Raw genomic sequence first — 22935 nt, 5'->3', positions numbered from 1 at the left:
TTCACATGCACGCTAATGATCTCCGCCGGCCGCTCTTTTCACGCCGAGCTCGCCGCTTTTGTGCTCCGGGACGCCTCCCGAACCGCCAGACGTGCTCTTTCAGAGGCTGCGGACAAAAAAAAATAAAGATTTCCAAACAACAGCGACACAACAAAGGCTTCAGGAAAAAGCTCGTCCAGCTGAGTAATCTGTGAGGAATGGGATAAAACCTGGGAAAAAAGGTGACATCATCCATATTTAGCCTTAGCTAGCTGGAAACGCTAATCTATGAGGTGCAGCTAGCATCACCGTCAGGTTCAGTTCCATCTGTCCTGAACCAGGACGGAGCTCGTTCCCGCTCCACCTTCCTCTCCGCGTTAAGTTAACAGCCGACGCTCCTGGGGGGGGGGGGCGCCCGGCAACACGTGCACAGAATGCACTGTCATGCTGATCAACTGGAGTCTTCCATGCGGGGGGGGGGGGGTGATGGTGGAACCTGAGCGTGCACGTGTGTGTCGCAGCGGCTCGTTGTCGCGTGTCTTTTTTTAATTAAATGCTAACAAATCGTTTGAGGGGAAAATTGAATAGTTTGTTTTTGTGTTTTTAATTAGACGCGGCTGCAGCGGAGATGTCGGGATGTGGGACGTGAGGAGCGGAGCTCGGGATTAGCTTTAACAAGATTACGCTAATCTGGTTAGAGGGAACGGTGGGCGGAATCCATTCGTTGGGATTTTTACTGATTCCCAGTGGCGTCGCTTCATTAGGAGGGACCGATTCTGACAGGAAACGGAGATTTTGTAGGTCGCTCGGCGCCGTTCAGAGGGCCACAGATGGGGGGGGGGGCAAAAGGAGTCTGGAGCGAAGAGTTTGGAGGCTGTACGGTCGAGGGGCGTTTAAAACACGGCAACGATCATGGCTGAAAGGACTCTGATTGGCTTTGTTGCCCCGCCCCCTCCTGGACACACCACGCCCCCTATTGGACACACCCACCCCCTGGACATGCCCCACCCCTCCTGGACACACCCACCCCCTGGACATGCCCCACCCCTCCTGGACACGCCCCAACACCACCGGCACTGTTTTTCCATGGATGAGCCTCAGAAGCGGAGGATCGCCACCCTGTTAAAAGGATGTGATGCGTAGCGACCCCTCCCGCCGAGCCCCCCCCCCCCCCGCCCCCCCCTTAATTGGAGACATTAAAGTTGCTTTGGACAGGATGGAAAATGGGAGCTGTGAGGCTGGAGCGCTGACGGGGAGGCGAGAGGATGCGGCTAAATCTGACAAATCGCTGCCAATCCGACAGATCCCCCCACATGTGTGTGTGTGTGTGTGTGTGGGAGGACGTGTGTGTGTGGGAGGACGTTTGTGTGTGGGAGGACGTGTGTGTGTGTGTGTGTGTGTGTGTGTGTGTGTGTGGGAGGACGTGTGTGTGTGGGAGGACGTGTGTGTGTGTGTGTGTGTGTGTGTGGTTAATCGCTGGGATCAATGGAGGATTCAACGTTGAACTGCGGACTTCCGGGCTGTCAATCATCCCGCTGCCCCTCCCCCGCACCTCCGGTCAGAACCTCAGCGAGGCACCGTCCCGTCCGGTCCCGTTCTCGTACCCTGGTCGGGGTCAGCGGGCCGTCGGGGACCCGCGGGTCTGCCAGGTGCCACCTCTAATCTGACCCAAACAGCGGCGCCGGCCGACCTTTGACTGCCCTAAAGTCCGGACCGCTCCCACCCGGGCCGGCCGAGGGACAAGAGATCAAACAGAACACCAGAGGATCCGCTTAATAATTTATTTGCATATGATTATCGTAAAAATACCGAAGGAGAAACGGTTGTTTTGGCTCCAGAGTTCTGGCGAGTTTCTTTATTTTTCCTTTTATTTTTTCATCTAACACCTTTAATTGCACAGGAAGAGGAAGTCGCACACACAGTTTTCAGATATAAGGACGACGGAGCCGCTTCCTGCGGCCGAGCCGCTTTTATACAAATATAGTGTTATGTACAGGTGGGGGGGCGTGGCTTTTAAAACCCACCAATCAGAGGCGCTGCTGCCTGTCAGGTGACCGATGAGGTCGACTGGAGCCGTTTCAAACGTCAGGAAAGTGGAATTTACATCATGGTACCGTCGCACGCTTCCTCCTGCCCTTTAAAGTAAAACGGGAACAGTCTGCTCGGCGTCGCCAGAGCTCGTTATTCCGTCTGGGAAGAATCTCTCCGGGAATCTTATGAAAAAAGAGCGTCGGAATAAAAAAGTGAAGCCCTGGAACTTTAGGAAAAAACCCCCCAAAAAAACACCAAAGAGTGCAGAAACTATAGGAAACGTGGACCCGGAGGCCCGGCAACGCAACGGTTACATGAGACGTTCCCACATGCGGCGTGTCCAGCACAGCGGCGCCGCGGCTCCTCCGGCGGCGGGGGCGGCGGCGCCAAGACCCGGATGGTTGATCTGACACATTCGTCGGTCTCCCGGGACACGTGGAAGACGGCGTTTTAGAGGAAGCAAATGAAAAACACCCCAGAAAAAAGGAAATCTCCTTCTGCGCAGCTCCGAGAGTCCCACGTTATTCCCGGCGTCTCCGAGGACGGAGGGACGGGAACGCTGGTTCCCAACCAGCAGAAAACACATGCAGACATGCAAACACAACCTGAGGGTCCGGGGGGGGGAGGGGGGTCACAAGTCCACAAGGGTAATGAACACACACACAGCAGTGAAGAGGCTCCTCCTCCTCTTCTTCCTCCTCCTCTTCCTCCTCCTCTTCCTCTCTTTATTTTACACTCTCCGGTCTTTCCTCCGCTCACACCCGGATGGGGAGGGTTTGGCTCATCTGCTGCCGTATGACTTCCTGCCCGCCGTCCGGGCTCTTCCTGTTGTGTCCCGGCAGGGTGCCCCCGAGCCGCAGCAGGTCCCTGCGGACACAAACCGGATCGCAGGTCAGCTCACGCTAGAACGCCAAAAACAGGAATTTGGAGCGGGAAATTTGGAGCGTTTCCCGTGGGTCTCATAACCTCATCCTCTGAGCGGACCGCAGCTCGTTTTCCCGCTCACGGAACCATCGCGTTCCCTCCCCCCGTTTGCTCCTGCGTTCCGTCAGCGCTGATCCGCCTCAACATCGACTTTATTTAATATATCAGGAATAAACAACGGATTCAGGCCGTTTGGCTCAGCGTACCGCGATCCGGCTTAAATTACACCAGCACAGGGAGCTAATCCGGGCCAGGCGGCCCATCCGACCCGCCCTGAGCGGCGGGCTCTCTCGCCCCCCCTTACCTGAAGAACGACCTGAGCTAACGCGCTTTCACGGTTGGTAATCCCGATTCCACCGAGACGCGATTCATGGAAAAGCCTCTGGCTCTTTCCCTGCTGGCTCCAGGCCACTCCTTGGTTTCCAGGCCCTCTCCAGGCCACTCCTTGGTTTCCAGGCCCTCTCCAGGCCACTCCTTGGTTTTCAGGCCCTCCCCAGGCCACTCCTTGGTTTTCAGGCCCTCTCCAGGCCGCTCCTTGGTTTCCAGGCCCTCCCCAGGCCACTCCTTGGTTTTCAGGCCCTCTCCAGGCCGCTCCTTGGTTTCCAGGCCCTCCCCAGGGCGCCCGATCCCTCCCGCTCTCGTCCATCTTTCCCGCTGCGTCTTACAAACGAGGCCTTGAATTAATGGCGAGCGCGTCGTCTGCAGCACGTAGCATCAGCAGCTCCTCAACCCCTCGTATTCGTCGGGCGCGTCCTCCCCTGGCGCATTAAAAAGCTCATTAGCGAGCTAATTAAACACATTCCTCTCTTTTAGCTGCTCTTCCATCTCCCGTATTACTCACACTCCATCACCTCCTGCTTGCTCTCACCTACATTCCAGCATCCAGCTGAGCGCGAGAGGGAATTAAACCGAGGTCAGCCGCTGTGTTTACACGCGCAATTAGAGCCGCCAAGTCCGAGTCCTGGCAAAGGAACCGCCTATTCGGGAGGGGGGGCGAGGCCGCGGCGCTGGCACCTGACCCGGACGCCATCTTCACGAGTTTTTGTTCCTGACGTTCCGTGACGTTCGAGGCAGCGCTAATCAGAGCGGACGCTTCGGAGTCAAACGGCGGGAGTCCAAATCAGCCAACACACAGTCCTCCGTTGTGGACCAGAACGTCCCCCCTCGGCCGGGGGGACACAAAGGTCCGTTTTGGAGACTCACCCCGAGTAGTTGCTGGTCACCATCTTGAGGCAGGCGCCGTTGCGGAGCAGCTTGTCCAGCGCGCTGACGATCCGGGAGAACTTGGGCCTCAGGTTCCGCTCCTTCATCCAGCACTCCAGCATCAGCTGGTGCAGCACCATGGGGCAGTCCATGGGCGGGGGCAACCGGTAGTCCTGCTCCACTGCCGTCATCACCTGAGGGGCGGGAAGACGTCCCGATGAGCGCTAGCCACTTAGCACACACTAAATCACGTCAACTTAGCCTGTTAGCGGGCTAACGCTAGCTTTTTAACTGCCTTTCAACCCGGTGAAATAGCATTGGTGAATCTATCTGTTAGCTTTGTTAGCTTTGTTAGCAGCACATCCTCCATCAAACACTCGCTACTGTCACACGTTCCTCTTTCAGGATCTTTAAAGATCGTAATAATATAAAAAGCATCTGAAGGACTCTTGGAACTGCCTCTTCAAAGCCGGGATGATTGATGGGAAGGACAATAAGTGGAGGATGAAGCCGCTCGCTCGTTGATTTGATTTCGCCTCCGTGAGCTCCGTTTGGGTGCTAAACTCCCCGCAACAATAAAAAAGTTGCCATCCGGGAACAATAAAGTCTTTCTGCTGCACTTCTCCACCTGCGTGTCCTCTGATTCGGAGGCTCGGCGCCGGCGAACACCTCTGTTTATTCCTCGCCTTTGTTGACGTGCTAGCTTATTGAGCGGCGAGCGCGGCTCAAAGGCTTCGGGGAACAATGGAACCTCTTGACTTTGATGCTTTCATTACTGCATGTGGGTTCGGTTATGAAAGTTATACATACATTACGGGCGTTTTGCAATACTTTTCTATTTATTTTCCTGCCTCTCAGCGTCGCAATGATCTTTTTGAACCCAAATTCAGAGCAGATCCGCACTGGAGGAAGCAACTTTCCCTTCTTTGGTGCAGAGACACAACAGGTAGGGAAAAAAAGTCCCGTTTCTGAGCGACGGAGAGGCCATAAGGTGGTAGAACTAGAACACAGCAGCATCTGCAATGAGGAGATAAAGGCAGCAGAACCGACCGGGGTCCAAAGAGGGCCGTCATCCGGCTCCCAAGGTTGGGATGGAGACTCCCTCCGTACGGATGGGCGGCACCAAACCAGCACAAATCCATGTTAGAGTTCAGGAGAAAACAGAAAACTTGTAGCAGGAGTTTCCTGATTATCACGGAATTCTGAACTCAGGTGCTGGATCAAACTGGGAAGCTAGCGGAACAGATCCGCAGAACTCACGTCCTGGTTGCTCATGTCCCAGTAGGGCCGCTCTCCATAGGACACCACCTCCCACATGACGATGCCGTAGCTCCACACGTCGCTGGCGGTGGTGAACTTCCTGAAGGCGATGGCTTCCGGCGCCGTCCACCGGATGGGAATCTTCCCCCCCTGTTCACACAGAAGGAGGGAGGGGGGGAAGCTAGCGTTAGCACAGCGGCTAGTCCCAGGAAAACACAAATGCAAATTTCCCAGACGAGGCAAATATTTACACACATGAAACAAGTGATGGGGAGCGAATTAACGCAGAACATGCAAACAGAGCTGAGTCACACACACACACACACACACACACACACACACACACACACACACGCACACACACACACGGGCTAACGCTCACCAGGGAGCTTGTGTATGTGGGGTCAGCAGAAGTGTCATCCAGGAACCGCGACAGCCCAAAGTCGGACACCTTGCAGACCAGGTTGCTGTTGACCAGGATGTTGCGTGCGGCGAGGTCTCGGTGGATGTAGTTCAAGTCCGACAGGTACTTCATCCCCGCGGCGATGCCGCGCAGCATCCCCACCAGCTGCGTCATGGTGAAGCGCCCGTCGTTCAGCTGCGGAGGGAGGCGGGGCTTAGATTAGGGGGGGTGCTGGGTGAACCAGCACGGGTGATAAAGGGAAGACTCATCAGTCGCCGTGGATACATAAACACGGCACACTAACGGTGGCTGTCAGGGCGCCGTTAGCCGACCTTTTCAAACACGCTGGCTAATTAGCTGAATCACGACATCGTTGCTGTTCCACTAACACCAGTCGAGGCTCCAGGTGGATTCCAGGAAAGCAGCGAGATGCTCAAACCAAAAGCGACGGTTTGTTTTTTTACACTGTTTTCAGGTGCAGGAAGTTGGTGCTTGTTAGCATAACGCTCTCTTTGCATATTTATGCCTTTGAACATTAAAGCAAAGCGGCGCCATCGACTCAATTAGGAACCTCAAAGCCGGTTTCTGCTCATCTGAAGGTCTGTTGGTTTTTGGTTTTTTTGCCGAAACTTTGGGAGTTTGGAAAGAACCGAGGGGGAAAACTGCAATAAGTCAGATGTCTGGGAACGACGGAGGAACCCGACGTGTGATCTGACTCTGGGAACGGCAGGAAGTAGGCCGCTCCTGGCCCGGATCCTTCAAAGAAGAAGAATTTGGAGGGAGAAAAGAAGAAATTCCTCCTTTGACTCCCCGTTAGGAACGCGGAGAAGCGCACGACAGGACGGGACAAACGCGTAAACACGCCGCTTTGTACTCGGCACACGCCAGCAACGGCGGACGGCGGCGGCCGCCAGAATGGACGGATCCATAAACAGCCGTGATTCAAAGCAGGCCTGCAGAGCCACGCGGGCGTGCACGTAGGAGCGTCTGCGTGCTATTTCTGTGCAGTATGTGCATATGTCGTGCATATGCGCGTGTGTGTGTGTTTATGCAGCCTGAGGACACACTCTCATGTCTGGAGTTAACCCTTTGCTGTCCTCGCCAAAGAGGAACCAGGAGTTGCTCTGAGACATCGGCGGCGTGACGGCGGCGGCGAGCGCAGGCGGAGGAAGGCGTTTTTATCGTTGTTGGACAGCTGACTGAGAGGAGCCGAGATGGAGGTCTGCTGCTAATTATTCGCCTTTTATTTGTTGTCTGAGTAAACAACAACAACCATTTTGGTTTGAGGAACATCTTTGTGTTGGAGCGTCGATGGTGCTGGAGCTGCAGGTATCAACCTGGAAGACGAGGAAGAGGAAGGTGACGCACCGGAAGATGAAATTTGGCAGGATGCCTTGGTTGTTGCCAGGGAAACGCCTCCGTACCTGGTTTGACCTCCCAGTGTTGGGGGGCGAATCCTCGGCTGTGCTCGTGTGGATCTGAGTTCTGCTCTTTCCCCGCGCGGCTGCTGATGTTCTGACATGTTTAAACCACCAGAATAAATGGCGGCTGCTCGCCGTTGGCCCACGCCGGCCGGAACCGAGCCGAGATTTCAACGTCGCAGCTCGTCAATGTCATCAATATCTCCTCCCTCCGTCTCTTATCGCCGTTTCCGCCGCGCTCGGAGATAAACTGCTTTTGAGGCGGCTCGCCATCGATCCCCAGGAGGCGTGAAGCGCCTCATCCCGCTTAACGGCGGCGGTGAGTCGAGGCTCTTCACGGCGCCGATAGGCAAGAAAAACGGGTTTTGTTGAATGTAAATTGCATGTAATGATCCCAGAGCTGCTGGAAACATTCCGCCTTTTGTTCACGTTTGTGTAGGCGGCGCCCGTCCGGGCCCCAAACCTCAGATCGCTAATGCAGCCGTGCAGGAAGTGTGGTGAACGCCGGCGCTCCACCAGGAGTCTGAGCGTCTGAGAGGCTGTCGGCATCAGTCAGTCACGGCGAGCAGACGTCCTCTTCTTGTCTGCAGGCGTTATGTAGCACATTTAATCTCAACCGCTCCGCCAGCGCTCGCCGCGGGGGCTTTTACGGAGACTAAAACACTCCGATAACCCGGAGGTGTCGCTCGGCTTTGATACCCTGCAGAACGTGATCTCGTCTGTCAGACGCACGTCAGACTTACCCTGAGGAAGGAATCCAGCGCTCCGTTCTCCATGAACTCGGTGATGATGAGGACGGGGCAGCTGCGCGTCAAGACGCCCTCCAACCGGATCACGTTGGGGTGGTCGAACTGGCCCATGATGGACGCCTCGGCCAGGAAGTCCCGCCTCTGCCGCTCGGTGTACCCTGCCTTCAGCGTCTTGATGGCCACCACCATCTCCCTGCGGCCGGCCTGCTTGAGGCGACCGCGGCACACTTCGCCGAATTCACCTGGGTCGAGGAAGCGAAAGGTTGGGGGGCGGGGGAGTGGAAGGGGTGAGGGTGACGAGGGAGAGGAGGACGGGTGGGGGGACAATGCAGGGGAGAGGGAACGTTACTGGGTGTGAAGGAGCTAACCTGAAGAGAGGGTTTGAAAGACAAGAAGACCGGAGGGGAAGGAGCAGGAGGTCAGAGGTCAAAGATGTTGGGGAGGGAGGGAGTGACCGGTATCGATCGTGTGTGCAACCTGGGGGCCGGAAAGGGGGAGACAGGAGGAGCCAGGAACCTGTGGGGGTGGACTTTGGTGCCTTGTGTTGAAGGTGGGAGGAAAGAGAGTGAGGGGGAGGTTGGGTGAGCGGGGCAGACAGTCATTTGAAGTTAGGACGCGAGGCAGGAGCCCCCCCCCCAGCAGCAGCAGCTTTTAGGCCCTGTTTACACGATGTTTTCGGGTTAAATATCAAAGCCTTGCTTCAATTTTGGGCTGTTTGCCCTAAAAGGCCTAAAACTGGAGCGAAACGTCCAGAGAAGAACGTTTGGCAAACGCCACCGATTCCGTTGCTCTGTACGTGGAAAGGGCATGGGCACTACAGCGGCAGGCAAATGAGCGTGTAGGAGCAGTCATGGACGACACCTAAGCATAGAAGAAGAACTTGGGTCATCACCACCAACTGCTGGCCACGTGTACTACAACGTATCGGAAGTTTTAGCATATCGGTAGTCTTAGCGTATCGGTAGTCTTAGCGTATCGGTAGTCTTAGCGCGATCATTTTCCATACGTGGTCGTCTGCACTGAAAACTGAAAACGTTGCTGTGTAAACAGGACCTCAGACCCCCTCAGACCCCCTCTGAACCCCCTCTGAACCCCCCAGCCCTGCCACCCAGACAGATGACACCTTGGGATTCGCCTCAAAATTTAAGGACCCTGCGGGGAACTAAAATACCTGCACCGATCACTTCCTCGATCTTCACGCAGGAGATGTCGATCTCTTTGGCGAACTCGTGGACAGCGTCGTTGGGGTCCTCGTAGGTGAAAGGGTCGATGTAGACTTTGACCCCCGGAGAAACTGCAGGGAAAAGCCAACGAGGGGACAAAATGTCCAACAGAAAAAGCCAAAAGGTAGAAATCCCCAATAGGCCCCAGTTCCAGCAGTTGGCTGCCACATTGAAACACTTCCTGTTGCATTAATATCCTTTAAAGTGGGGGTGGGGAAGTGCACGTAGCGCAGAACCTACAGATCGGTTCTAATTAGAGGAACAGCAGATGGGTTTAATGTTGTGGCTGATTGGCGAGTAAATGAACAGCGGAGACGGTTTGATCGATGCGCCGGAGTTGAGATGATTGATACCAAAACAAGTCGATTCGCCATGAATACAAAGCAGCCCAGCTGGGGCGTAGTTAGCTTAGTCTAGCTTAGCATACAAGAGGCAGAAGGAAGGAAGCCTTTTACAGCTATCTTTCTGTCTTGCTGGTTTCCCGGGTAACTAACCCTCAATATTGACGGGACATGTTAATGTAAAGATTCGAGGTTGCTCGAAATAAAACGTCCATTTGTTCAGAAGCAGGAACGTTTCCACCGTTTATGTCAAATGAAGTGAAGCTTCATTGATCCCAGTTTGAATTTCAATGTTTTATTCATCAAGCGCAATACCGTCGATAAATAACCCAAATGGACTTTCAATGACGCCGCTCCCAGACGGCCTTGTTTTCTTTGTTTATAACATAAACAAATCTGATATTTATGAGCAGGCATATGTCCGGACATCAACATCGCTGACTTCTTCTGCACAGATAGTTTAATAGTTTCCTGCTTCGCCGGGTAATTGGATAATTGATTCAATCAGCTGGTTAACTGTACGAGCATGACCAGACGACCCGGACGGGGGCGGTTCTGGGGACGGACACAGGAACTTACTGTACTGCTGCAGTTTTTCTGTGTACTCCAGCTCCGAGCCGCTGCGCTGCTTCCTGTAAACAAGCCAAACGGAGCAAAGTCAGCGGGTCCGATTTACCACACGGAATATCCGGAACGCCCGACCCGCTGAGCCCTCCAAGTGAGGCGCGGCCCGTTTAAAGGGGTTCAAATGTAACCTTCCTCTTCCTGCGTCTCACGAACAACCGGAATTATTGACATTCAGGATTAAAAACACTCACTTCAGGCAGACGACGGTGATGACCACCAGGGCGACGATGACCACCAGGCCCGCGGAGGCGGAGCCCACGATGAGGGGCAGCTGGTCCTGCACCGACTTCTGAGGGTCGCCTGAGTGGCAGGAAAACGAGCGGGTCAACCGCCAATTAAAGCTGCGCTGGTTGCCAGCGTGCACATAATTAGCGACCTGAAGCCCTCGTTAGCAAAACTACGTTATCGGATGTTTGCGGAGCGTGACTCGGGTTATCCGTACTGTGGAGGCTGGTGCTGAAGTCCATCGGGTTGCTGTAGCGGCCGTATCCGGCCACGGTGCGGGCTCTGACCTGCACCACGTAGGGGGTGGCGGCCCTCAGCCCCTCCACCTTGGCCGAGCTGTGCTGGGAGGTGACGGTGTGGGACATGGCTTTGCCCTGGAGGGACACAGGGGGCAGTTAGAACCCCCCTGGGGTATAAACCCTAACCTGCCGCCTTCGGGATCATACAAATTGAATTACCGGAATAAATCTGCAGTTTTGTTCTCAGTTCTGACAAATTACTACTGTCCGGCTTTGACCTTGTCCTGGAAGGACTGAAGGTCCACACACACACACACACACACACACACACAAACACACACACACATCGTCTTTTTGCTATTCTTACGGTGACGTACAAATTCTAACCCCAACCTTAAAACCATGTTTAAACCCCCCAGTTTGGGGGAGGGGGGCACTTTGCTAGTTGAATGAGTCGTTTTGTGTTCCGTATGTAGCCAAGACACACATGTGCTATTTCAGGGGTTTGTCGGGATCTTCTATTTGCAGGAAGCAGATCGATACCAGTGCTGCTCCACCTCGCCAGGTGCTACAAATCCCTCCAAGGCTTCTCATCGTTCAATATTACTCTTTTCCATCATCGCCGCCTCCTCTTACATGGCGAGGATTGTGGATTTTCAGACGGCAAACACTGTAATCTGTATTTGAGCGGGGTTTACCCTCTCATGGTATTTAATCTCGTAGTCCAGGATGACCCCGTTGGGTTTGTCCGGGGGCAGCCAGGACAGGCTGAGCGTGTCGGCGCTGGATCGCATCAGGTGGACGGTGGGCACGGCCGAGGGCGCTGTGGTCAGACGACAGAAGAGGGCAAAGCAGAGGCGTCAAGGTTCTGAGCTGATGACACAAAAAAAAACTACCACATTCTGATTCAGAGTAAAAGAAGCGTGGCGATTTCGCCGTTCTCCGCGTTTTATTGAGCCGTGAAGCCTGAAAGTGACTCGGTGGGCGGCCGCTGTCCCGGCCCATAAAGCGCAGGAAGGTGGATTAAGTGCAGGTTAACCAGGAGAGTAATTGCAGCCTGAGAAGCCTTTGGAGGCTGATGACGCCGCGGATAAAGAGCGGAGGCGTCGAAAGGTGACTTTGTCTCCAGAACGGAGACCAGGATCTGTAATGTTACCCAGTCCTGGAGCTGCCACGCCCGACTGGTCTGATCCAGATCTTTACCTTTTATCACATTTGCTCCACTAACTCCGATGCTGTAATTTCCCGTGTTTACAGTCGTGACTTTGAGAGTCGATTCAGCCGATTTGTGATGAGAAAAACATCGATTTAATAATGTCGGAGCAGCGACGCAACAGAACCCTTCTGGTACCAAAGTGCGGGTGAAATGTGGGAGGAGAGGGCAAAGTTCCTGCCAGCTACGGGAGACGATGTCACTTTACGTACATCTTGTAAGTATGACGACGCCGGGCGGTGGGGGAGGGGCTAGGAGACGCGCCGCTGTCGCCACGCGTGCACGCCTCTGCGTAAATCCACCTTAATCCCTTCAGCCATACATACAATTAAGACGCAAATATTGGCTAATGAAATTCCACCTTCCTAGATTAGCTTCCTATTGTTTGTTTGTCGTCCTAATTCCGGCTCCTCTCCCAGATTTTCCCGGCTGATCCTGTTGACGCCTGTTGATACAGACGCAACAAGCTCATTACGAGGGTCGCCGACATTGACGGGCCGCAACGCCCACCAACCGCTCTGGTTTTGTGGGGCTGTTAAGTGGTATTGATCGCAGCTTCTCTATGAATTAACGGATCTTCTCCTCACCGGCCTGGTTGGTGGTGATGTTGACCGTGGAGAAGCTGGGCGGGACCGACTTCTTCCCGGAGACGCCGTTGACGGCCTGCACCTCGAAGCTGTAGCGGGTGTGAGCCTGCAGGTTCCTCACCACCACCTTCCTCTGCCTCAGCCCCAGCCTGCGGGGGGCGATGTCCACGTTGTCGTCGCAGCGCGTGCACGGGCTCCGGTCCCGCAGGCACTTCTTGCACACCACGTTGTAGACGAGGTCGCTCCGCCCGCCGGTGTCCTCGGGCTCCTCCCACTCCAGGGACAGCGAGGTCTCGTTCACGCTGGAGATGACGTTGCGAGGCGCCGAAGGGATCGCTGGGGAGGACACGTGTGGGCGTTAAACACGGCGGGCAGGTAGGGGAACCACAGAGCCGAGGCTTTAGTTACATTATCCTCCCCCAGCGGAGAGAAATAATTAAACGGATCTGTGGGGGAAAAAAAGAAGTGTTTCTCTCCTTTAAATAAACCAGCGAGGTTGATTTAAAAAGCCCCGAAGAGCAAAAATAGAGGGGAAAAAAAACCCTATCCTGCCGCAAATAAATAAATAAACACACCCGAAAACATTAATAAGTCATGTGATCCCACGCTGCTCTGCTCTAATCCACAAATCCTTGTTTTTATCTAAGCAGGAAAGAGGTGGTCGGTCTGCGAGCACCAACGCGCTCGGCTGCGTAGCGCCGCTTCTGTCTGCTCCTATTAGACGGCTCCAGTTCAGCGTCCAGCTCAAACGCAGGGACGGAGCCGTCCAACCCTCCGCCCGCCTGTTCGTGCGGACTGGTCAGTGTCCAAAGTGTTCCTGTGACAGGGATCTGGGAGAGACAGTCGCAGCGCCCCACGCGTCACTTAACGTAGCAGAAGACCCCCCCGGGGGGGTGAGTATAACACGGCACATGTCACGCTCCATCGGCGCGCCGGCCGTGACACCAGAGCTGCACGGGACAACGGGGGCGCCAAATCAGCCTCGCCAGCGAAACATTTAAATATCTGCAAGTTTCTCTGAGTTGTTGCTGCGACTCGACGCTGCGGCTAACAGCTAGCAGCTAACAATCGGGAGAAATCTTGTAAATTTGGTACGTCATGTTGCCAGAATCGTCCGTAAAGAAAGCTAGCCTTCGTGTTAGAAACATTGACTTCCCCCGAAATATTATGACATTATTCTTAAGTGGGTCGCGGCGCCGGCGCCCGTATCGCTGCAGCTTTCAGCCACTAAAGGCTCCACTCTGCTCGCCACCTTCCTGACTGCACTTTGTCGCCGCGCAGGTAGAACACGCCAGCGTTTTAGGGCCTTTTACACTAAAAATAGCCACCTGCCGACGACAACACGGAGACGCCAAGGCCCAATGGAGGAATCGGAAGGATCGGAAGTGTGGAAAAACCATCCCATCGGTGGTGTTCGCGCGCCAAAACCGCACTCAGGCGGGGTGGCGTTGCGTGGTGTTCTTTAGGTGATGATGTCATCGCCACTGGATGACGTTTGGACCGAACAGCTGTGAACTCAAACTGAAGAGGACTTACTGGTGCAGACGGACTCGGGCGGGTCGCTGTCGGCCCGGTGGAACCCGCTCTGGCAGGGACAAATGCTGGCTCCCCGGGCGCCGGTGTGGCTGTTGGCCGGGCAGGGGGCGCAGGATCCGTCCCCGAATTTGGATTTGAAGGTTCGGGGGAAACAGGCTGGACGGGCGGGACGAGAAAAGCAACAATGAGAACAACAACAACAACAACAAAGAGATGCCAACACTGATCTCCGAGAGACGCGCGCCTGTCAGGGAACAAAAGCGGCACCTGCCCGGCAGCTACGCCGCAGACGCCGGCGTGGAGAGCAGCGAGGCCTTATCTGCAGCACATATTTACATCTGCACTTTCATTTTCCTTCTCAGAGAGGTGACGAGGTGACATTAATCCCTCCCCTCCCCCTCCCCCTCCCCCAGGGAAAAAACACTCTCCTTGACAGACAAGTTTCCCGCCAGAGTGGTGAGAGGGATGATGGAGACGGCGATAGCCCGCTGACAGGAGATTGCAGTTGTCAAACAAACAGGGATGGAGGATCCTTCAGAGGAGGAGGATACACCTCAAACCCATCATTCAGCCCCCCCCCCCCCCCCAGATGTGACCGCACCGCCCTGTACAAACACGCCGCCCCAAACGCTGCGCTAATATGCCGATAAATCAGCTCTAACGGAACGCATCGGCGTAGATGCAAATTAGAAACGCACGCTGGGGGTTTCTTAAAGGATGAGATTCATCAGAATTCCAGAGGAGCCTCGCTGAAGGTCGGCTGATATCGAGCCTTAAGGATAAACCGGCATAAACCCGGAATAAAGTAGGATTCAGATAAAGGGATTAGCACCAAAAGGTCTGGATCTGGCTGCCCTCCGGTGGCCCACCGTTCCTCACATTCCAGACCGCTGCAGTAAAATCGGGGACTCTGGCGAACATCTGCTCCGCCAGCGGGGGGGCTCGTAAAAGCAGGGGGGAGGAGGGGGGGCGATTAGCTAGTTAGCCTAAGTGGTCCTCCACCCTGGACCCTGGTCTCTGATTCCCAACAATGGGGCCGTTTGGCTAAAAGCAGCTGGTCCCCCCCTGCTAATGCGACGGCTTTTTATTCCCTCCCTCCGTCTCCTGCATTTGTTTGTTTTCCTGCTTCCTCTCCCAGACCGGAACGATCCATAAAACCTCTTCAGAGGACACTCCTGGTTCTGATACCCTAATGATCCCCCCCCCCCACCTCCTCTGTCTTCTCTCGCGTTTGGCTGCGAGCTAGCGGCCAGCGCGCGCTAAGAAATGAAACGTCTGCGTGATTAATGTCCGGGTGGCGGCGTTGGCTCACGCCCGCCTGGACGCCGTTAATGAGTGTGGCCGCCTGCAGATTAACTAACGGGAGGCCGCAGAGGAAATTACACTTGCTCACGGCGAGCGTGGCCGAGGCCCCCGAGAGCTTTTTATCAGATGACGGCGGCATGCTTTTAACCTTGAGCCGCTGAATGGCAACGGATGAGCTTTCCGGAGCGCGTCGGACACTTTTCCCGGCGCCCAGGTGAGAGGAGGCGTCACATGTCTGTCTTTAACGCCCCGGTTTTCATTTGTCTTCATTCCTGCCACCGGTTTCCGTGGCGTCTTTGACAGGTCGCAGCTTTTCGCTGGCAGCCAGAGCTGGGAGGCAGGCTGGGAACTCGACAATTCCTCAATTTTGATTAACAATTCCGGCTTTGCTCAGAACTCCAAGAGAGAAAGCTATGGATGGAAAAAGGCTGATTTTCCTCAGAATTTGCCTTTTTGAAGAAACAAATTCATCCAATATAAGAAATTTTGTCAAAGGGGTTGTGGAAATAGTCGCTCCGTCGCTCAACAATTAACCAAAATTCCATCGATCCGATAAATTCTGCACCGGCCTGGAAGTGACCTTCAGTTGACCTTAGCCCATTTCCAGTTTTACCAGTATAAATATGGTGAAAACGGAGCAAACACTCAACGGACTCAGAACCATCCCAAATGCTGACATTTCCCTCACGTGACTCCGTATCCGAACGGGTTTTCACCGCTTCGCCCGACATTTTTCGGCCTTTTTTGTCACGAACCGCCTCAAACCGGCATGAGTGAGCTCCAAATCTGCATTGAAACCAGGAATGTCTGAGCCCGGCCACCATTCACTACCTGACACGTGTATTTAAAGCCTCTTCTTCCGTAAACGTCCTTTACATTCATCCCACTATCTCCCTCCCTGCCATCCTGGGCCCCGGACACCTCTCCCGTCTATTATCTGCACTTCCTTCTCCGTTCTCCACCTTATCTCGCTCCCTCTCTGCCGTCCTGCTCTTGCCGTATTTGTATGCCGCTCCGCTCTGCAACAGCTCATTAATTCCTACTCTCCTCCACCCTCCTTCACCCGCTTTCAGGAGCCACAATAACCGTGGCGAGCGGGCAGAGCGAGGTGACTCGTGGCGGAGCGTTGGTCCAAGCGTACCCTGGCACTGCGTGTTGTCTGCCGAGGGCTCGTAGCCGGAGATGCAGGTGCAGGAGCCCACCGGGACCATCCACTCGCCGTCGCCGTTGCAGTAGAGCTTGAGCGGGACGGACACCTCCATGGCGTTGCTCACGCACGCCCCCGGGGCGATCACCAGGGACGTGGCCTCCGCCCCCGTGGCCGTCTCCGGGAAGACGGCGAAATTTGCGATGGTGGTGGAGCATTTCCTGAAGAAGACCCGGACTGAGATGAGCGACATGCAGGCCCCCAGGTCCTGGAAGGACAGGTAGAAGCCCGCCTTGGAGAGGGGCCCGAAGCTCCGCACTTTGGTTGTGACCCGGGCCGCCTGCCTCTTGGAGAAGCTCTCGTCCGGAGCGATGGTGTCCACCTTCACGTAGGGGTTCTCCCTCCACTGCGGGCTGGCGTCCGTGGCCGTGTCCCCGTCCGACTCGTAGTAGAACAGGTTGAAGGTCTCCTTGCAGGAGCCGGGGATGTTGGGGATGCTGGCGCAGTCGCGGACGGTGAACTTGAGCTCCACGTAGACGCGCAGCACGCCCTTCCTCGGGATGAAGTCCGTCCTCAGCCAGTTGTTCTGGTTGGGCTTCTGCACGTTACAGACCTGGTAGGTTCTGATGGGGCTCATGGAGACGTCGTAGCCGCTGACCTCCTCCCACTGCACAAACAAGAGGGACAGAACAGTTCAGTGGCTGCAGCCCTGTGGCGGAGCCGCGTAGCGCCGTTAGCGTAATTGCACTTCGGCGGCGCTCTCGGCCACTTGAGGTCAGACGGGGGGGGTGTTATACGTCCTGTATATTTGTGCACACCTACACAGGCAGGAGGCTCGGGGGCAGTTTTACACCCTGTAACTCGGCACGGAACCGTCAGAATGACTGACAAATGGGAGCGACGGCGCCGCCTGGCTAACACCGCTATCTGAATATGGTAATTAAAATCAGGCTATATGATAAATGGCTTCGCCAGTCTATAAATTCAGTCCATTAGGAAATAACCTTGTGAGGAGTCAATCCTTTTTGGGTTTTTTTATTTTTTTTTTTAGCCCAATTCCCTCTCGGACTGAACGCTTCGTTTCCATAACAAATGAGCTTCCCAGGAATTGATTATTTCAACTGGGAAAAAATAATGCATAACTCAGCTCACGTCTCCGAGCTCCCGTGCAATTTATTCCCAAACGATGAACCCGGGAGTCGATGTCGGGCCGTCGTAAATCAACGGCAACACGTCGGCGCCGGACCTGACAAATATGATAATCGTCGGGGGCCCCTGCCGAACGTACGCGTTTGGAGAGGGGGGCCGCCGTGACGTACGGCTCCGCGGACGGGAGGAAGAGGGAAGGGCTGCCGGAGACCGTTTCCACGGCAACGCACCATTTCCATTGACTGGCTCCGCGCTCACGTAGCGAAGACAAATTACACCGGCCGGGGAGTGGGGGAGGTCTGTCAGGCTGTTAGCCCCGGGGTCAAATTCATGTTGTTTTATTTTCCCAGCGTTCCGACAGGGGGCACCTACTGAAAACCTTAATTTCTGTCTGGAATACGCTCCTGGGCCCTTATTACAAAAGACACGGACGCACTCTTTCAATTATCACGCGCTCCATCGCGGGAGGACGCAGCATCCCCAGTCTGCGCATGAGTTTCTGCACATTTAGGTGAATAAGTGAGCCTTTTAAGGCACTTCCCAACTCACCCCCCCCCCCCCCCCCCACTCACCCCCCCATCCCCACGTTTGTGCTGGTGTGTTTCTCATTTGCTTCTCCCCGTTTTAGCATCCAAGAAAGCAAACAAACACAGCAAAAACAAAGATATAAAACAGTGGGAGGTGTGCTGTTGCGGGCAGACTGGGCTTTATTAACAAGCAAATGGAACAAAAATGGGGTGGGGGGCGCACACACACACACACACACACACGCATGCACACACTCACCCCACTCTCTGGGAATGTTGTCCACGCCAGCTCCGTGGTTGCCCACCGACTGTCCATAAGGGTTTCTGCAGAGGGGAAAAAACAAGAGTAGGTGGGTTAAATGAGGAGGCGAGGAGGCGAGGAGGCAAGGCCATCAGGTAAAAGCTCCTCTGTCTCCTTTAATAACACACACACACCCACACACACACACTCAGCTTCTTCAGACAACAACAGCCGCCTCATTAGGGCCCCGGCTGCTTTTGCTGCTCCCAACATTCATTTGTGGGGAAACAAAGAGGGAAAAAAGAGTCCTTTTGGATGCCTTCAGTGGGCAGCAGATGGAGGTTCACACGTTTAGGGGGCGTTGGGGGGCACCCAGAACCGGCCCAGTGCAAACGTGTAGCTTATCTGATGGTCGGGGCCCAGTAGAACCAGTTGAGGGCGGTGATACTGAAGTTACCCCCCACCCCAGGGGGAGGTGAGAGCTCAGCCAGGCAGAGTATAAACATCAGGATCGATGGCTGCCGTCGTTGATCATCGCCTGTCAATCAGCTCCCAGAGGGCCCCCCCAACGCCCCCCCCCCGGCTCTCACTAAACAGCCCCCCTGACCCCCGCCGTTCCCCCGCCGCCGAAACGCATAATTACTGAAACAATTACACTTTCTTCAGGGGGGCCGGATGACACGGCGCCCGCTGAGCACCATTTGCTCGCGAGTCGTTGATAACGCCGCAAAAGGAGGCGGCGGCAGGGTAAACAAACAGCGGCGTCCTGCGGGCGCCAGCAGCAACATTTGTCCCAGGATTCGGGTCTTTGTTGCTCCGCGTCCTTGAGGGGACGGCCGGTCCATCTGTAGTCGCCGAGATCAGAGAGGAGATCTGCCCGACAGATCAAAGCATCAAAGATCTTGAATGAAGATCCATGTTGGCGCCCAAAAACCTGCGTTTTTTTATTATTTTTTTTGCTTTATGCGCTGAAAACGCCAATAGGAGGCGAGACAAAGGAGGCGCGGCATGGACGTAGATGTTGGAGGACAAAGGGTGAAGACGGAAGCTCTGGAAGACAACAGGCTGGAATTACGTTTGCTTTCATTTACATCTACAAAATGTAGAAAACTGCACGCTCGCCAAGGGTCACATGACACCTTACCGTCTCATTTGTCGCTCACGTGGCAGCGCCACCTTTCACTAACAATAATTAATTACCGTTTAGCACTAAAACTGAGTAAACATTCCTGCAGCAGCATGTTTAAATATTTAGGAAGTTGTATTATTATTTATTATGCTAGCAAGCTACACTCTAAATTCCAGCTAATAGCTTTTGCCCTGAAGCTAGTAAGTGGCTGTATTCTGTCTAATTGGTAAATAAATGAATGCTAATAATCATTTAAAGACAAATGAACTCATAACATCAGTCATCTGCTGGCTCATTGCAGGATCCTCATATGTGCAGATAATCCTACAAGTGGATGCCTACAGGATCCCTTAACCCCCCCCCCCCCCCCCCCCCCCCACAATAGGAAATGCAAATGTGTGTTTACTTTGCGTCTGTAAATGCAAAATCAGTTGCAATCACTCATTTCTGAGCGCAGCAGCTAATAATTTCAACTGTCAGGCCCCAAATATACGAGTGAGCGCGAGTTGTTTCCCTGATTGGGGGGGGGCTAATCAGCACAATCAGCGGCTGTTGTCTTTGCTCGGTTCCACTCGGCCCTTGCCCCCCCCCCCCCCCCCCCCCAGCTGGGCGTGGGACCCCTGTGCTGCTGACCTCAGCCATCCCCTGGGTGTCTGCTCCAGCCCGTCACCCTGGTCCCGGAGGCAGGACTGCTCATCCGCAGCTGGGCCCTCACGCAGGGGGGGGGGGGGTGTCACATCTGGAAAAGCCCCCGCGTTAAAGAGGATTCCACCCAAATCAGCCCTGAGCCGGCTCTACAGGAGAGGACAGGTTTCTCTGCGCTTACTTAAGAAAAGCACCTGGGGGGGGGCATGACGCTGCACAAATGCACCCGGACTGGAGCGGAGCTGCACCACGTTAAGCCAGCACATTCTCTTTTTATTCTCTTTGTTTATTGGCGTCGTTTTAAATGAAACCTGCCCATAAATGCAGCAAACTCGAGCCGGAGCGGCTCCAAACTTCGCGTCGCCTCACTGGGGGGGGGAGGGGGGGGGGGCGTGACATCATCCAGGAGCTGCTCAAAGACCCCGTTTGTTCCCCACTCCTCCGGTTTACAGGCCCTCTGAGGTCACCCCCGCTGTCGTAACACGCCGGACCCACCCCCGGCACGGCCGAGCCCAAAAGGCCTCGCCAGCCTGCAGAGCCCACACATGCTAATGTTTTATTCAGTTTGTGTGTGTGTGTGTGTGAGAGAGGTGGGGGGGGGGGTCGTTTTGAACTATGATGACACCCCCAACGAGCAAACATGAAATATTAACAGGACAACAACATCAATGCCGATTGGACGATGATCAGAAGCTGAACATGAAGGGGTGGGGGGGGGGGGTTTAAAGGTTTGAAATCAGTCCCCACTTGCTCTCAAGCCAACAGATAACCCCCCCCCCCCCCAGGATTCCACTTTACGGGCCTTTAAAGCCGGAGCGACACTAAACGCTGACTGCAAACGAGAGCAAGGCGGCATAAAAATGTCATAGTTGGCGAGACGTTTACTGCAGTCGGACATCGAGGCGCTGCTCTTTGCTCCACCGCCCCCCCCCCCCACCACCACCACCACCACCCCCCCACCATGCGAGAGAGATGAATAAATGATGCTAAATTTATAATGAGCAGCTAAATCAGCTGGAAAAAAGGGGGCCGTCGCACGATCACGTTTATCCTCAGAGGACAAACAGGAGTTAACCTCTGAGCAGTGAGTAACAGCCAGCGTGGGGCGGTTGGGGAGACCGAGGGGGGGGGGGGGGGGGGGCTGGGGTGATCATCACAACCCGCAGGGACCTGGGGGGGGGGGCTGCTGCCGCTGCATTGATTCACTCGCTGACACCAGAATTGATGAGGGATCCGGCTGGCCGAGGTCCAGCAGAGGCGGATCGAGACGGGAGGGTGTGTGTTTGTGTGTGTGTGTGTGTGTGGGGGGGGGGGCAGGAATATGTAGCTACAGCTCAAGGGGTGCGGTGAGGGTGGGGGGGGGGGGGTTCTATATGATGGAGAGAGCTCCAGCTACTTGTTAAGCCATTGACCTTTAATTCACACTTGTCGTCAGACGTGTTTCACATGTGTCTCGGTGGAGCGTCGGGGGCCTCGGGCTGATCTGCCCCGGGACCCCCCCCCCCCCCAACACCCCCCCAACAACCCCTCAACGAGCCCCCAACAGGCTGGTCCGTCAGGTAAGGAGGGTGGGTGGGTTGGCTTCTTTACTCGGTGTGGGTGTGACAACAACGGGGGACAAAAGCAGGAGCCACAACAGAAACTGGGATGGGGGGGGGGGGGGGTGTCACAACGCGCGCGTACACCCACACTGATTACAGTCACAGCCAACTGATACCGGGAGGAGCCGCGTATTTACCAGCGCAGCTCGGGTTTAATTAGAGTTTTAATGGGGGGGTCCAGGTTACAGATGTGGAGAGTCCGCAGCTGCAGCAGGAGGGCGAAAATGACCGGTCACATGATCGGAATTTAAAATCAAAGACATGCACGAGCCATGAATGCGCCGTTCCTGGCGTGACGGTGAGGGCGCAGAGGCGCACACGTACCTTCCACCGCCAGCACCGCGGGGACGACGAGGCTGCACACCCACAGCAGGTGATCCATTGTCATAGAACAGGCGTCTGCAACATGAAGGAGGTCTGGAGCGCGAATCCGTCGGTGGATGGAGACTCAGGCACGGGGCGCCGCAGCCGAGCTTTGTGTCCCTCTCATCGTGGAGCCGAGGGGCTCTCAGCGCCCCCCAATTCTCTTTTTTTTTTAAAGAAAGAAAAGAAAAAAAGAAAAGGTTTTTTTTTTTGCTGCTGGGTTCAGACGGGTTCTGTTATTCCGCGGTTCTGGTGCAAAAGCAGCGCTGCTCCCAGTCTCATTCTCTTTATGCCACTTTAGCGACACCCGAGCTCGGTCCAAGGGCGCATCTCCCGGCTGCTGCCCGGCCCGGGCTGACGGACGGAACCCGGGGCTGGAGCGGGTTCTGCGCGCTCGGGGACCTTCCGCGATCCGCCGTGCTCGAAGCTGTTGCTCGTCTGTGAGAGATGTGCGTCGGAATGGCAACACCAGGACGGAGGAGGGGAGGGGAGGGCTGGGGGGGGGGGGTGGGGGTGGTGGTGGGGGGGTCCAGAATGAAGGGAAATAATACTGACATCTTGCTTCCGGTGATGGCCTTCAAAATATGGGCTGTTTGGTGAACGTGTGCTACTAGAAATACAGATATTTAATTATCCTTTATAAAAATGTTCTTTTAAAGGTGTTTGGTTCTCTGTCTCTGAGCTAAAATTATTTATTTCTTCATTTTGAATTTTGCATTTTGGGGTCCACAAAGATCACACAATTCACCCCGAAAGATTCACGCACATACAGAAACGGACTAATGCCCCATCGCCGTGAAACGAGGGCTTTTAGGTCCAGATTATTTACATCAGGTGTGGGAAACACAAGAGGAAATAACCCATGGT

General features: G+C 54.9%; 1 protein-coding gene across 2 annotated transcripts; it reads right to left on the bottom strand.

Moving 5' to 3' along the window:
- Positions 1–1746: 1746 nt before the first annotated feature.
- Positions 1747–22537, bottom strand: ephb3a (eph receptor B3a). 2 transcript variants are annotated; one of them, XM_029831415.1, is made up of 15 exons: positions 22030–22537; positions 18349–18413; positions 16408–17080; positions 13962–14117; positions 12426–12761; positions 11324–11448; positions 10604–10760; positions 10353–10461; positions 10114–10166; positions 9142–9264; positions 7965–8212; positions 5780–5995; positions 5398–5547; positions 4138–4331; positions 1747–2877 (listed from the first exon to the last, which is right to left on the bottom strand). In XM_029831415.1, the coding sequence occupies exons 1-15, from the start codon at positions 22091–22093 to the stop codon at positions 2766–2768; spliced, it is 2781 nt and encodes a 926-aa protein (XP_029687275.1). In that variant the 5' UTR covers positions 22094–22537; the 3' UTR covers positions 1747–2765. The 2 variants fall into 2 exon arrangements, with proteins under 2 accessions (XP_029687275.1, XP_029687276.1); XM_029831416.1 differs by lacking the exon at positions 9142–9264.
- Between the last annotated feature and the right edge of the window lie 398 nt (positions 22538–22935).

Source organism: Takifugu rubripes, chromosome 22 (assembly GCF_901000725.2).
Source record: "Takifugu rubripes chromosome 22, fTakRub1.2, whole genome shotgun sequence".
NCBI classification, from domain to species: Eukaryota; Metazoa; Chordata; class Actinopteri; order Tetraodontiformes; family Tetraodontidae; genus Takifugu; species Takifugu rubripes.
This window is presented reverse-complemented; position numbering and strand designations above follow the sequence as displayed.